General features: G+C 38.2%; 1 protein-coding gene across 3 annotated transcripts in view; it reads right to left on the bottom strand.

Moving 5' to 3' along the window:
* SOHLH2 (spermatogenesis and oogenesis specific basic helix-loop-helix 2) overlaps positions 1-17,199 on the bottom strand; it is a 46,989-nt gene that overhangs the window by 19,165 nt on the left and 10,625 nt on the right. For all 3 annotated transcript variants that reach the window (XR_639658.3, XM_009191768.3, XM_009191767.3), the window contains exons 2-6: positions 14,570-14,784; positions 6,446-6,507; positions 6,261-6,365; positions 4,420-4,519; positions 2,566-2,676 (exon numbers count right to left, since the gene is read on the bottom strand). Coding sequence is in view for 2 of the 3 variants with exons in the window: in XM_009191768.3 (XP_009190032.1) it covers positions 2,566-2,676; positions 4,420-4,519; positions 6,261-6,365; positions 6,446-6,507; positions 14,570-14,784 (593 nt within the window). In the remaining variant the exon portion in view is untranslated. The remainder of the gene's footprint in view (positions 1-2,565; positions 2,677-4,419; positions 4,520-6,260; positions 6,366-6,445; positions 6,508-14,569; positions 14,785-17,199) is intronic.

A 17,199-nucleotide genomic window follows, 5' to 3' on the forward strand; every position in this document is an offset into this window, starting at 1 on the left:
CCTAATAAAGTAAGGAGAATACAATCTTAGGATATCAATTGTATAATATGTAGCTTTAAAAATACCCAGTGCACTGTATTTTTCTCATTTTGCTTCGGATGAGTGAGATCTATGGGACAGCACTGGCCAGCGGGCCCTAAGTCTTGACCTGGCCAAGGCAGCAGTCATGGGAATGAAGCCCTTTAGAGCCAGAGTAGCCTATCCACCATCCCATCCCATCAAGCCCAAACCCCATCATCCTCCCACTAATCTTCAGCAGATGGAGGGGGACCATTCAGCAAAGAACTTGCTCAACTTCCTTCCTGATCTGGCCCCATCGAAAAACTCATGTGAATTCACATTGAGCCTAAACTCTTCCTCTCCATTTTCCATGGAAGATATTCTTCCACCTGGTTCTGGATTCCCTTGCCTTCTGCCTCCTCAGGGATGCTCACTTCATCACCAACACCCCCTCACCAGCTGCGGGGGATTAAAATTATATGACATTCCTCCCGCTGACAGGTGAGGTCTAGGTTCCTCCCCTTGGATCTGGGAGGACCCTGTGATGACTCTGACCACTAGCATATGGTAGAAGTGGCACTGGGCCTATTCCTGGACACAGGCCTGAAGAGACTGGCAGAGCCCCCTTCCTGTCTCTTGAAACACTGTCTCCAGGAGCCCTGAGCCACCATGAAAGAAGTCCAATGACCCTAAAACTACTCAACGGGGGAGGCTTCAGTTGACAGCCCCCACTGAGCTCAGCCTTCCAACCATGCCGGCAAAAGGTCCAGATATGCAACGTCTTGGACCCTCCTGACTACATCCACCAGCTGAACACTATGAGTACCTCAGTTAATGTCATGTAGGCAGAAGAATTGCTTGGCTGAGCCCTGCTGGAACTGTTAACCCATAAAAACACAGTTACAATAAAATGGTGGTTGTTTCAAGCCAATAAATCTTGTTTTCATTTTTATGCAACCATAGATAACTAGAACATGAGGATCTTCAAGACTTCTTTCTCTCTCTCAGTTGTTTCTTTTGTAACATAAGCATATTAAAGTCTGGTCTCTTATCAAAATCCCGTACTTTACCCTCAGTCCCTTTGCAAATACTTCACACCTTAATTTCATCTGTGTTCCCGTCTTTCTTTCTGCAATGGTGCTTCTTCTGTAACCATACGAATGAAATGATTTTTGCCAAGATCAATGACATCTAGGTCTGGCTCAATACAAATAGTCAATTACCAGCTCTTAACCTTACTTGATCTCTCTGCATCACATGATACTCCTGAGCACCTGTTCCTTTAGGAAATGCCTCTCCCTTGGTCTGCTCAATACCACTCCCGCTTGGTATTCTCCTTATCTCCTTAGTAACTCTTTGTGTTCCCCATGGATTCCTTCTCTGCTGCCTGTACCTTAATTACTGAGAATCTTTTTAAGGTTCTTTTCTCCACTAGTCCCTTCCCTACGTGCTTCCCACAATCATCCTATATCCATTCCTATGTCCACTGCTTCAAAGAAATGCCGTGTCCTCATTCCTCTGAGCCTAGACCTTTCTCTAGAATCAAAGGGCCAACTCTGCACTCCATTTAAACCTACAGGTATTCAAGCTCAACAAGATTAAAAATAAAAATACATTTACCTCACACTGCCATTCTATTGTCTTTCTTCGTCAGCGGATGGTGTCACCATCCACTTGGGAGTTACACCTCACTTATCCTTAGCCATGCTCATGCTGATTCTTCCTAGTTAATACATTTAGAATTGGCTTATTCCTCTCTATCTCATTGCTAACACCATAGCTCAGGAAATCATCATTTCTTATTACAGACTCCTTCTGGCCTCCAGATGTAATTCACTGTGTGACATCTATTACAGTGTTCATTCTAAGGTGTAAATTTCATCATATCACTCCTTCACTAAAATCCTTTCACAACTGCCCAACAGACCAGGTTACAATTTGAATTTCATAGCATGAAATACCCAGCCCCTACCTACTACCTCTCATCTTTTGCCTCCTCCCCCCGCTTGTGACCTGATGGCCAACCATACGGACATACATGCAGTTCCATAAATTCACTGTACTCTCTAAGGCTGCCAACCTCTGTACCTATTATTCTCTCCATGTAAAATACCCTTCCCTGACTTCCAAACCAAATTAATTGCAACGTGTCAAAAGCTCAATTTAACTATTGCCATCTCAAGAAAAATTTTGCTGTCCCCTTATTCTGTCTTAGAAAACTTTCCACGTGTCTTTACTTTGTGTTCTCATCATGACATGTATTAAAAAGCATCATTTTCTAGTTAATAGCCTATTTAAAAGTCTGTCTGAGCACTAGACTCAGAACACCTTTGAAGGCAGGGACTTATTTTTTATCTCAGTTCTCCAATGCTTCTTTGGCATGCACTGCAGACTCAAAACTGTTTATTGAATGACTACAAGGCTGAATGAGTGAATGGCATCCATTTGTTTGCTAAATTTACTAGTTTCACTTATACTTTTAACAATATTACAAAAAAATTATAAAATTCATTAATTTCTCCCTACAAAAGAATAATGCTTAAAAAGTGCTATATTAAAATTCACCTTCTTAGTTTTTCCTTGCTTGAATGAAGAAGAGAAATCTTTTTGTTTTTCTCGAACTCTGACAACGAAGCATTTAATTCAAGCCCATTGCCATTCCTTAAAGATTCAGGGCTAGAAACAAGAGAAAATCATACCATACATTAAAGGGGAAAATAGTTGGGCAAAATTAAACAATATGCACCAATACACTAAACAAAGGATGCTTCTTTAAGTCTCTTGCTTCATACAAAGGGGCAATAAGTGTCAAAACGCCTTATCTTAGACACTTGGCACAGAATGTTTATTTCAAAATTTCAAAAGAATATATTATCAAAATCATCCTAAAATCAATGACTGATCAAAATTCTAAAATACATTGGTAACAATAGATACAAGCAGGATTAAAACATTCTGACCACATCAATTATGACTACACCATATTATATTACTTTATCCACCCTTCAGAAGGAAAGGTACATTACAGGAAAAAAGCATAAAGGATTAGAACGACAAGATACACCCTAGTCCAGGCCGACCAGCAAAGCACAGGTTCCCTCCATTTTAAAATGTCATTTAATGAACATTTTCTGCCTCTACAATTTTTGCAGAACTTCTTCAGGCATTCTGATTGATTTAAAAATATATTAATCTAAGAAACTTGCAAACTAATCCTATTTCCTCTATCCTTAGAGATATAACTGGATTTCAAAATTGTATTTACAGTGGTAGGATACTGAGGGAAGACAGAAGGATTCAAGATGAGTAGAGATCAAAAAAAACATGCATACCATGTAGTCATAAAAACTTTTTAAAAAAGAAAAGCAGTTGCAAGTAATATAAGAAAATTCAGACCTTCCAAAACCTTTCCCAACCCTATATCCTAGATAGGGGTTAATATAGCAAGTCTCTTTGAGATTAAAATGTTAAATAAGACCAAGAAAATTGTTGATATCTCTGTGCTACCAAAGTCAGCTTTGGTTTAACCACACTTACTGACTGCCAAGTCCCTTTCTTGTTCAAAACAGTAGATGGCCACATTCTACAAATTCTGGAAGTAACTAACTTAAAATTCTCACCATCATCAGTACACATGCCCTCAGCAGTTATGTCCATTCTTTGTATCCCTAGGCTCCACTTAAAACCTCCTTGGAAATCAGCTTAAAGTGAAGGGAAGAAATTCACAAAAATTTAATTTTATAAGCATACTAGCATTGGAAGGCTCTGATCCCCAGTTCAACTGCCTACCCAATCCAGGTTTGAATGCCAGTTCTAACATCTATGAGAGAGAGAGAGACAGAGAAACACAAGGAGACACAGAGACACACACTAAAACTTGCCTTGTATACCAAACAAGAAGATTCTAAAAGCTATATGAGGTATGTAAATGATACCAAATCCTTTTTAAAGGGTGATTTGGGGGTGATCAGTAACTCGGAGGATAGGTTCATGAGTTCAAGAAAGACAACAGGAAGAAGCTGAATAGTAGGTATATAACAGGTGAGGCTGCTCTTTTCTGTTTAAATATTGGGGTTCCAAGTAAAATTTTTGTTTGAGGAATTTCACTGTTTTTATGAAGTTTAAATACCACTGCTGCTATTTAACTTTGCTTAGTGACAACACAGACTCTAACACTGATCACATTCCCCAATGACGGGGAACTCACTACCTTACAATTTGACCTGCTCACCTGTTGTCAAATGTAATTATTTATGAAGTATTTCCTTATATTAAGTTGAATACTTCTGTAATGTGTACCCATGGTGCCAGCTCAGGATTCTTAAGTACAGCAAATGCTGCACCCCTCTTCCACAAAATAGCCACAATCAGTAAGTTCTCTAAAAATATTGCTATTATGAAAAAGAACAAAAAACTAACCAGGCAAATAGATCAGTAGGAAAATATCCCACGTGTTCACTGTAAGACCTCTGCAGGGGCAATCCAGGTTCTTCAGGCCCAGCAGCATTTTCAATCTTAACTGAAAGTTTTGAGAGGGGGACTATTTATTTCTAAAGTCACTTAAGGAGATAATGCTAATCAAATATACAAGCCCCAATCCTTAATGCAGTTGTCGTCTTTTACTCAATAGATTTCACAAAGCAGTATTTTTAAAACTGAAAGCAATTTATAGATTTTTGTGAAATATAAAACCACCTAGGTTAGAAAGCAAAAACTAAAATACTCTATATTATTTACCCCGGGATACCTTTAAGCCAGATTCTAGTCACTTAGTGACAGGTGTGCTTAAAACACATTCAACTGAGTTTACTTATCAAGTTCCTATTTATAGGTAAATGTCAGGAGACAAAAAACATGCATGAGTCTTCAATAAGCAGCTGCACTGTCAAAATATAGCATCTGAAAAAAATTTTTTCCTTTTTTACAGCTGCTCATCCTCGGAGCAAAGACGAGACAACTGGAAGCCGACAGGGTCATGACCAGCAGAAGGGTGTGGGCAGGTGATGAGCAGCTGCTCTATTTCACCGAGAACCAAATAAGAAGAGGTTGCAAAAGCCCTCGGTCACCAAAGTTAGCCATTTCCAGGAAGAACCACAAGGGCTGGGAGCCACTGGAATGTCACAAACAGATGCACTCATCTGAGTATTAAAAAAGAACATTAAAAAAGGACTGTTACACTGAATCTCGTATAATCATTATCAGGATAATCCAGAAAGTGTCTTTCAGGACCATTTTAAGAAAAAAAAATCTTAATTTTATTAAAAAAAAATTCCCAGCTTTATTAAAGTATAATTGACAATTCAAAACTGTACATACTTAAGGTGTACAACTTGAGTTGATAATATACGTATATATTGTGAAATAATCACCACACACAAGTTAATTGACATATCCGTCACATCACATCATTACCTTTTCTGGTGATGAGCACACATAAGATCTACCCTCTTAGCAAATTTCAAGTAGACAATACAGTATTGTTAACTATAGTCACACAGTGGTATCCCAGGCCCCCAGAATTTGTTCATCTTACATAAACAAAACCTTGTACCCCCTGACCAACAACAGTCCCAATTTAACATCATCTTAATTTTAAAAGATTTCGTATTTAGTATCCCAGGCCTAGAAAGACCAAAAATAGTCACTGACCAATAATGATTCCAGTAGAATTTAATTTCCGTAATTGGAGTCTGTCCTTTCACAAGCCAAATGAAAGCTAATTTAATTAGTTTAAGTGTTTAGATACTGGTGATATGCATAACATAATAGGCAAAGAGTTTAGAAATGTGAGGTCTAATTGAAGCATTGACATTAATCCTCTGCATCTAAAATCTAAAACAGAAAGGGCAACCACCTTATTAACTTTAAGAAGCAAAATAATTTATATGCAAGTGTTTTGCAAAGTAGAAAGTACAATACAATTGTAGGTTAGTGCCCCTGGCTTTTAGATAATCACACAATGACACAGCACAGTTAATTCCATTTTAATGAGTAAGAAATTATGGTAGCTAGGCTACCAAAAAAGAAAAAAAAATAGTGACACAATGCTGCTACCAACCCCCCGCCCAAAACCCTGTGCCTACCGCCGCACTGTATTTGCCCTTGGGCAACACATTCTAAACCTCTGAAGATGTAGTTTTTTTCTTTCCAGGTAAAGAATATATATTTCTCCCTTTGTGATTGTTTTTGTCAGAATACATAAGCATAGTTTTCAAAGATTTTAATTCAAATTTTCAAACCTTTGGAAATTTTTTACTCACCTGTGTTTGAGAGACATGTTTTCCAGTATTTTACCACATTACTCATTTTTTCCATTGTCAGTGGTTCAGTTAAAGCAATATCAGTTCCATGCCCTGAAATACAACCTAAGAATCTTTACATTAAATACTGACCTTATAGTTTCTATTTAGAGAAAAAACAAATACTGTATTTAGCAGGTACATACCTTTAAAATTTTCAGGGATTATAAAAACAAACAGTGAATGTGTATTTTTCTTTTTGCCAAATCTGAGAGAGGAAAGAAAATGTTAAAATGAAGCAAAATCATTATTCAAAAAATTGGGATTCAGGAGTTTAGCTTATTAGGAACTAACTACAGTGATTTTCTTCATTTATTTAGAATTTAAAATAATATTAACATGGAAATTTAGTAAAAGTAGCATCTCAAATCAGTGAGGAAAGAGATGAATCACTTTTTCTTAAAAACAAACAAAAAAAAGCCTAAACCTCATCCAAATTTTTGATCAGATCAGCAGTTTACAAGAAATTTGTGGAAAAAAAGAAACATTTTAAAGAACATTATGGGAATGAAATAAGCAGAATCTAGAATGGGGGGAATTCTGTAAGACAAATGACTCCTTTAAATATACATATAATTAAAGAACAAGACAAAAAAAAGGAAAGGGAAAGTTGAATCCTGATTTGTATAAACTCACAGTTTTAAAAAAAATCATAAGCAGGGAAATTTGAATGCTGATGGGATATTTGACAATACTAAGAAGTGATTATTAATTTTCAGGTATAATACGAGTTTTGTGGTTATTCTCTGAGTCCTCACCTTAGAGAGGTACCAATTAAAGTATTTATGGATGAAATAAAACGGTATTTCAGATTTGCCTTAAAATAATCCACTGGTGGGCAGGGGTGGGAAGGTAGGGAGAAGCATGATGAGCCAGATGTGGGTAACTGCTGAGGCTATATTATGGGTGTATTATTATACTCTCTCCCCTTTTATTTCTTGAAATTTTTCAAATAAAACTTTTTTCTTAAAGTGGCATTATAATTCACTAAACTCAGTACAGTAAGTCTGGAATTCAATAAATGGATGGATACTGAGCCTTGGTATTAGCCAAAATGAAATGATTTTCAGGGAGAATGTGACTGTGAAAGAGACTTCAAAGAGAACAGTTTAAAACTAGCTAAGAAAAGCAAACTATTCTCAAGTACTTAAAAGCATCATTTATTAGCATGTGGTTATATATGGTTGTTATTTATTCACTAAAATGAGAACTGGGAGCACCCCCACTGTATAACATTGTTAGCTTATCTTACATAAGCATTTGGAAGTAAGTATACATTCTATATTTCAAATTGCATTATATATTAATATCATTTCTATATCTGAGTCATGTATATTGAGAACCTCTTATGTACCAGCCCGGTGCTAGGCTCTGGGGGATATCATGGTAAACAGACAGACAAGGTTCCTGCTCTCACACAGCTGGCGGTCTTGGGGCGGAAAGACATTAAACAAATCACTATAGATAATTTTATGGCTGAAAATGTGTCCAATGCTAGGAAGAAAAACCAAAGGGGCCAATAGGAGTCCATGCCTGGGCACCAACCTGCCTCAGCAGCCTTGGGAGAGGCTTTCAGGCCAACAACCCTCAGTGCTGGCTAGACACAGAAAAGGCTGGGGAGAGGGGGAGGGCAGAAAGCAGATGGGCAGCACAGAACATTCTGGGTAAAAGGCACAGCATATGCAGGAGCCCTGGGATGGTCAAGAACAAGGTGAGTTGGAGAAGGTACAAGATGTCCAGGAGACCTCTGGCACAGGGCATCTGAGAAAGAAAAGCATAAGTGGAGACCAAAGAGTGAGGGATGGCTGGGCTCTGCTCGCAGAATGCCTGTTAGGCCACAGGAAAGGTTTGGTATTGAAGAAAAATGGGCAACGGAAAGCTATGAAGCTCAGCAGCAACCAACACAATTATCCTTGCATTTTAGAAAGACCACTCTGCCTATGATGGGATGCACTGATGGGGTGACACAGGTGGACTGGAGAGACCCTAGGCCAGTGATCCAGGCAAGAGCTGATGGTAAGGAAAGCGGGCACACCTGTGAACCTTTGGTAACGTTAAATATTTCAGAGTATTTACTAAATTAATTACTTCAGACTAGCAGGATTAGTAAGAAAATGTGACACCCCATTGAGGTCTATTCGGACTTGATTCTGTGCTATGAATTCTGGGGAGTTTAGGCTGAGAGAGAAGAAAGGGAAGAATATACGGTTTCTATGAAGAAATGAGAAACTCAGGCAGAAATATTATCATCAAAATAGGCATATGCAGGAGGGAGGATAGAGTTTGCCTGGCCAACCAAATGTGGAGGTAAGAAAGGCACTTCCTACACCGGTGTAGGTGGCGTGGTGACACAGAGGGAATACGGGGATCAGAATGATGCCTGCCAGTATGTCAGCATTTCATATGTATATGAAACGAAATATATGCATTTTAGAAAGACGGAAAGAGAGAAAGATAGAAAGAGATAAATAGATAGATTTATTTTATTTTATTTTATTTTTTGAGACAGGGTCTTGCTTTGTCACTCAGGTGGGAGTGCAGTGGTGGCATGGTCAAGGCTCACTGCAGCCTCACTGTCCCAAGCTCAAGCGATCCTGTACCTCAGCCTCCCAGGTAGCTGGGATTACAGGTGTGTGCCATTACACCTGGCTGGTTTTTTTTGTATTTTTAGTAGAGATGGGTTCTCACTATGTTGCCCAGGCTGGTCTCAAACTCCTGGCCTCAAGAAATCTTCCGGCTTCAGCCTCCCAAGTACTGAGATTATAGGCAGGAGCCATTGTGTCTAGCCTCGTAGATATATTTTTAAGTGATGAGAAAGTGTGGATTATAATGGAGGTATGGACAACAGAATGAGGAAAGAGAGGTGAAAGGGAATAATGGACTGAGCAGATGGGACCACTGAAAGAAAATTATCGGGTAGTTTAAATGTCGAAATAAAAAATACTGCATAGTGGATTCAAAAAAGTAAATTATCCTAAGTTAAATACAGTTAAATGATTTTTAAAAAACAGCCTGTTTGCTTTTAGAAATCTTCCTATGTCCATTTTTGAAAACCCGATATTTCAAAAATTTGAAAATTGATTTTACTGACACAAAAATATGTAAGATATGGCTATATGGATTTATATGCCCTGATGACTTTCAAATTTCAAGCTTTACATCAGACAAAGGCGGGATTCTTGGACTTTTGTTATTAGCACAGAATCAATTACCAAACACACACTCCCCTAGCTGTACAGGGACTCCTGCAACCAGTAAGAGTTCCCAGAATCCAATCCTCTGGTCTTAAGCTCAGCTGCTCATTCACATTCCCTACAAATCAATAAGCTAAAAGAGTTTCTAGTTTCTAGGATCAACCAGAAAATGTTCTCTTTTTTGTGAATGAATATTCCTGGAAATAAAACTAAGCAATGCAAAAACAAACCAAAATAAAAATCACTTTTATCCACACCAATTGATACTACTTCCTCTTCTATATACCAAAATCAAATTGTAGGCTCTGAGACCTTCTCAATTAATGTCTCTTTTGTTTTGCAATTTATTTGGGGACAATTCATTTTCCCTCATGTTTCACGATTATGCTGTTTAAGTGTCATGATGTTTCCGGAGGCTACACCTCACTTTTGAGATTGGATACTGATATTCTCGGTTCCATTCCTATGCCTGCCTGCAGTGCCCTCTAGAACTGGAGTCAGCATCAGCTCAGTCAGCAACAGTAACCACCCGCTGTCTTGCCCCCATCCCTGGATCTGTCTCTGGTAGCTGAAAAAACAAAGATCATATACAAGGGTTTTGAGCTGAGTTGTATACTCTGCTGATCAAAGGGTCTCAGGAAAGCCCTGGCCTCTGCAATCTATCATGTGAGAGGGCCAAAGAGGTGTTATAAGTCCCTGTGAAGCCTGTGGAAATTTCTACCTTTACTTCTCTTAGAGCCATAAGGATTTCCAGGGACAAAAGCCAGTATCATCTTTGGGTTGTGGTTTTCTTGAGTACAGTTACCCATTATTCTGTCCGTGGGGTACATGCAGCCAAACTAACCTGGTATGACCTACATGGGACTTGTAACAAATATTGTTCTCTGTTAATTAATTAATTAAGCTCTGATAGTTTATTTTGGCTATATAATTTGGCTATATAGTTTATTCTGGTGGTGTGCCCTGTTCCCACTCGGCTCTCCCACAGAGTTCCTGCTGCAACACTCCCCATGTGACATGGTGCTAGAAGTTATAAAGACCTAGAGTTGTCCTCAGTTCCTACTCACTTCCTCCACCAATTTGTAGGAAAAAAGTTTTAGTAAAGCTACTTAGGTGTTTTGCTGTTACTGTGTTTATTGTCGAATATTCAGAGGAGTAGGCCATGCAAACTACCTAGTAAGATTTAATGATTTACATTGTCAAGTCAAAGATGTCTTGGAGACATAAAAGGACAACTTGTTAGATCTCTGTGGCTCACAAGATTGGGTTTTCTTAGTGATCAGTTAGCTGGTCAGACAATTAAAGCTACACGGGGAAGAAATGAAATCAGATTCAAACTTGATTTGTTGACGGAGCAGATGGAGCCACATTCTGCATTCCTTTTTTGTTGCTAAACTGCTCTGAGCTCATGAGAATCATGGAATTTTAACTGCAGAACCATTTCATGGAGAAGAAAACTATGACTCCCTATATACTGACGAGTTTAAAACATATTTAAACTTGCTGTACCTGTCTTTGGAAGGTAAGTATCAGGATGTGTCTGAATTATCAAGTATCTGCCCTTTGAGTATGGCTCAATTTTGAGAACTTATCTAAGCCAAGAGTGAAATATCCCTGGAATTCTGGAGCTAAGCATATGAATCCTAAGATGATCTTAAAATATGTTACCACTGGGTAGTGTTTGAGTTCATCTGCTCAATAAAAACACACTCTTTCAATACATTCTTGAGATGAAAACAAATTAGGCAGTACTATTAGGAATGTTAACCTACAAGTGAGATGTGCCATAAGTCTTGAGTCTGTTAAGTACTGATATTTTATGAATGATTAAAGTCAATGAATGATTAGCACCAAGCTTAAAACATAGTTTTGTAAGATTAAATTTAAGAATCTTTTAAGGACGCTGCTTTCATTTTATTCTAAAATAAATATAATTTATAGCTAACAGGCTAAACTTCATCCTTATTTTCAATAAAAATCCATATGTCTTACAGATACATAGATTTGTGATCCTGTGCTCCAATATTGAACACATATACGGCCACTTTCATTCTATCATCAATTCCTCATTCATTGGCAGGAGACATAAAGCACCCAGAGAAACAAGAGTAAGGTAAGTAGATGTACATTTTCCTAGACCTACATAGCTTTTGAGATATTACAAGAGGACAACAAAGATCTAAAGAGAAAAAATTTTAAATACAGCAGAAGAAAAGTAGAGCCAGGCTTTTCATTTTGGTTTAGTCATTAAATATTAGCCCAAACTCAAAAGATGTAGTGCTTTAGGATAGATGAAGGTTTAAACTCCTTACAAATGTGGCGGTACGTGTACAGGGCTCATTACCATAAGAAAAACTATAGGTTGAAAATTGGAAACATCCTCTACAGGGGTTTAAACAATTCAACAAATCATAAACTCATAACAATTCTGAAGGCAGGAAAGGGAACTTCAGAGATATTCATAGCCTCTGAGGACAGCACCAAGAAAGCAAAGCTTACACACATACACACACACACCCCCCCAAAAAACCAAACAACTCTGTCCCTTTGCGGAGAGGAGCAAAAAAGCGAGGAGGCACTGCCTGCCTAGGACGGCACTTCTCCCAGTCATCCATACAGTCATTCACTGGAGCTACAGCAAGGTAGATAACACCTGCTGGCAGTCAAGACCTTCACTGGGTGTTGGGAACAGTGCAACAGTAGACAAACAAGGAATACAAATCCAGGTGTATTCCACAAATTATTTGTTTCCTTTCAAACCAATGATTTCTTTTAAGGCAAAATAACAGAACTACCATTTGCATAGCTATACACTTAATACCTTAATCTACTTTCTTTTCTCTGCTAAGAAATCTTAAATTATGTTACTCAGGGCAATAAAAGCTGCTGAGGTGAGTATCAGACAAGAAATTCTCTCCTCTAACCTTCTAGGTTTTAATATCTGCAACTAAACATAAAGCTGGTTCTTAACAGAAATTCATTCTTATCTTGTTCAAAAGGCAGCTCTGACAGGAAGCAAATGCAAAGCTTTACTCCATTCTGACAGGCATAGCTAGGGTCCTAGTCTTGGAATGGAGAGACCAGCCATATTGAATTGTCCGGGGCTCTTTCAAAACCATATCTATGTTTGATGTACACCCAGCTTGGCACATACTGAACCTCAGAGATGAAAAAGAGGTGGTTTCAATACAAAAGTCAATTAATGACAGACTTCTAGAAAGAAAATGAAGGGAAGAGTAGAGTTCTAATCTAGTTTTGTAAAACTAGTCTGAGTTTTGTAAAAATGAGCCATGTGGTCTTAGACAAGTCACTTCAGGCTCAGTTTTCTCATCTGTCAAGTAGGGACAATAAAATCCTGCTCCACCTGCCTCATGTAGCTGTGTAAAAAAATTCTAAATATGATATAAATGAGATATTATGATGAGTCCACAACCAAGGGAACTCTATTTTTTTAAGGTTTGTAATAAAATAAGCATATTCTCAGAAGGAGGATAGTATACAGCAGGTTTTAGAAGTGGAATTTACTTTGACATAGATAGTTTGCCTGGTGTGACGAGAGTTCATATACCTCATAGAAAGCCAAAAGAAATGCAGACCAGTTGTTCTAAGAAACCCCAAGAGTAGTATCTGTCTGTCTGTCTCTCCAATAAGTAACTCGATGGCTTGGGCTTCTCATTTCAACCTTTCTTTTCCCTTAACATAATTTGCTTGCCCTTTTATTCAAGGATCAAAATATTGTCTCTGAATTTTTTAGCCAAAAAAAGAGGCCTGTCTTGTAATTCTGACAAGCTCTCATATGTTCCAATGTAACTGACAATTCCACTTTATCTATTAAGTATTTCATGGAAGGAGAACAAATTTGTTCTGATCTAACCCTATCTAAATACATCTTAAGTGGCAGGGAAGAATCTGACTCTCCCACCACTGGACTCCAATTTTCTAGAGCTGGAGTGGGTTAAAAAGAAGCAGAACTTGACCAGGGCGGTGGCTCACCCCTGTAATCCCAGCACTTTGGGAGGCCACGGTGGGCAGATCATGAGGTCAGGAGTTTGAGACCAGCCTAACCAAAATGGTAAAACCCCATCTCTACTAAAAATACAAAAATGAGCCAGGCGTGGTGGCACGTGCCTGTCATCTCAGTTACTCAGGAGGCTGAGGCAGGAGAATTGCTTGAACCCGGGAAGTGGAGGTTGCAGTGAGCCGAGATGGCACCACTGTACTCCAGCCTGGGCAACAGAGTGAGACTCCATCTCAAACAAAAAAAAAAAAAAAAAAAGAAAAGAAAAGAAGCAGAACTTATATGGAACTGCAAGATGAAACAAGAACACTGGAGGTGGCAGTTTCTGGACCCAGTGAATCCAGAGGGCTCCGTGGCCCCAGGAGACACCTCAGTCCCCAGCTAACAGGACAGAGCGCTGAGAGTGCTCACTTCCTTTAGTGTCTGCCGCTACAATTAATGAACCCTGAATAGATGCACCATTTTAATCATACAGTTATTAAAAAGGAGTATGTATGGGAATAACATAAGCATTGCATACTAAATAAATTTCTATGACAAACTGATTCTTACATTCTAATCCATACCTATTTTCAAGTTAAAATAATTCTTATAATAAAATACCACAAACTGGAAATAAAAACAACATGTACATAGAATCTCTCCATGAAAATATCCCTCATTTTTTTTTTAGAAATAGCATCTCACTCTGCTGTCCAGGTTAGAGTGCCATGACATGATCATAGCTCATTGCAGCCTCAAACTCCTGAGCAATCCTCCCATCTCAGTCCTCCGAGTAACTGGAACTATAGGTGCACACCATCAGGCCCGGCTAATTTTTAAAATTTTTTTTGTAGAGACAGAGGTCTCACTATGTTGCCCAGGCAGGTCTTGAACTCCTGGGTTAAAGCAATCATCCCACTTCGGCCTCTCAAAGTGCCAGGATTACAGGCATGAGCCACGCCCTGGCCCCTCAATTTAAAAAGTAAAATAGAAATATATCTTTTTAGGATGTTTTAAAAAATGAGTTTTTAAAAAAATGATTCTAAAAATACAGCATCAAGGCTTTTGAAGTTTACCTAATTAACTTGATGGCTTCCAGCTCCTCAGCACTTAGTGAAGAAGGCATCTTCAAGAAAACCATGTTGAATGTGCAATCATCCAAAAGTGCTACTGCCTCCTTCATGTCACTGATGGTGATGGTGACTTCTGCTATGTTTGCAAACAGTTTCTGTACAGTATCAGCCAGGTAGCCCACAGTGACATCTCCAACTAATAAGACGTCTATTTTTGCCTGAAAGAGAAGGAAGCAGAGGTGTCACATAATTATTACCTAGGCATAGTGAAAATGTCATGTATGAGAGGATAAGATAAATAAAGCTCACAAATAACACAATGATTGACTCCATATCTAGTCTGACTGGCTAGATGGTCAACTGTAAGCAGCTCAAGGACAGGAACTATTAATTTCACATCTTCAGTAACTAGAGTAGTGAATAGATCTGAAGGTCATGCTGTTTTTAAACATTTTGCCTACCAATGCTATTTTACTTCAGTTTTTCTGCAAATTTCTCTCTTATCCTATTAAATGATAGAGTTCTTATGACTCAGTTTCCCAAAAGTCTTTCCTGCTGGAAAATCTATTTATTGCTGAAAGGATCAAAGTCATAACTCTCCCACGTGATTTATTTTGGTGAAACACACATTTCAGGGAACAGAGAAAGATTTAAATTCCTAAATCATAAGAAACACTGAAATAGTCCTTTCAATTGAATGTATGTGCTATTCAAACCTCAATATTAGGAATCAAAAAGACTATTTGCATTTGGAGATATTTTCAAGTATATTCAATTAGGAAAAAGAGCATTCCCTTCTTCACCTTTTATTTCTCTCTGTTTTATTCTCTACAGCTAATGAACGCAACCCACTGAAAATGCCAAAGAATGGGGATGCTTAAATTAATGGAAATAGAAGACAATTGGAAATGCCAGGCCATAGACATCTGTATGAGAAAACAGATTTGGGAGGTGATTAGAGTTGAAGCTAAAAGAGTGAGTGAAGGGGCTGGAAATACTTGTACAAAGAGAAAGGCAGCTTGGCAAAGAAGCAACTCCACAGGGCAGGATGCTGGTGTAAGTGGCCACCGTGGGGCTTCCTTCTCTTTTCAGCCTGGTTTCCTGAGGGTTGCAGGAAAGAACAGGTGAGGTGCAAGAAACTAGGCAAGAGTCAAGTAAGCAAAGCTCGGGCACTTCTACCTGCTCACCTAATTTTCTTCCTTCTTTTTATAAAAAAGTCAATCTTCCTTTACCATCTCTCATATCCTAATTCAATCCCTTCTCTGGAAGCAATTGCTGTCAAGAGTTTGGTGTCTATCCATCCAGACAATTTTTGTGTCAAACATATAAGTACAATACACACATATGTAGCTTTTCATAAATGGGCTGTTACTATTTTTTGAAGTGAGTTGCTTTTTACATTTAACAATATAGTTCAACAATTCCTCAAAAATTCTGATTCACTGGGAACATTCTCATTTTCCAGGTGGTTATAGATTTATTCTCATAAGAGTATGTTTTCTATTATTTGTTGGGGTCAGGGGTGAATGTGCTCATCTGTCATCTTGATCCAGTCTTCCTTATTTTCGATGATGACAATTGATTGAGACATTCTCCCAGTGTTCGGTTTTGATGTTATTACGGTGCCATGACGAACACATTTATAAATACATCTTTGTGCAAATAAGCATATATCCTAGAATCAAAACTAGAAAATCAGAAAGTAAATTTTCACTTGTTTTGCATACTCCAAAGGATACAAAAATTTATATCTCCATAAGCAGTACATACGAGTACTCATTTCCCCAAACCCTTAATAAGACCGATTGTTCTTAACCTTTAAAAAAAATTTGTCAATATTGTGAGCAAAAAATCTTATCTTTTTTATTGGCATTTTTTGAATGCAGAGTATCTGTTCATTTTAGTGGCAATTTGCATTTTATTATCACATATTTATTAAGCATGCCCATTTACTCCCTTTGTTCACCTATTTGTGGTTTGTATTTTTCTTATTGCTTTGTGGGAGTATATAAAGTCTGGATATTAGTCAACTACTTTTTTTTTCTAGTCTGTCATTCTGCCTTTAATTATTTTCTTTCTTATTTTTTGAGAAGGAATCTTACTCTGTCGCCCAGGCTGGAGAGCAGTGGCGCGATCTCGGTTCACTGTAACCTCTGCCTCCCGGATTCAAGCGATTCTCCTGCCTCAGCCTCCTGAGTTGCTGGGATTACAGGTGCCCACCACCACACCTGGCTAAGTTGTGTATTTTTAGTAGAGATGATGTTTCACCATATTGGCCAGGCTAGTCTCGAACTCCTGACCTCAGGTGATCCGCCCACCCCGGCCTCCCAAAGTACTAGGATTACAGGCATGAGCCACCGTGCCCAGCCCTTTAATTCTGATTAAAAGGTCTTTTGTCACTAATAAGTATTTAATATTTAGTAACAAATCTACTGTTTCCTTTATGGCTTTAGTGAGTTTTATCTTGTTTTCAAAGCCATCTCTGTTTATGTTAAAAAATGCTTTGGTAGAGTATTCTAATACTGTTAAGGGTTTATTTTTGCATTTAGCTTTTTATCCCAGCTGGAGTTTATTTGGTCATTAATATGAGGTAGGTACCTGCTTTCAGTTTTCTTTTTTAAATGCAGAACTAA

The sequence above is a fragment of the Papio anubis genome, chromosome 15 (assembly GCF_008728515.1).
Source record: "Papio anubis isolate 15944 chromosome 15, Panubis1.0, whole genome shotgun sequence".
Classification (NCBI taxonomy): domain Eukaryota; kingdom Metazoa; phylum Chordata; class Mammalia; order Primates; family Cercopithecidae; genus Papio; species Papio anubis.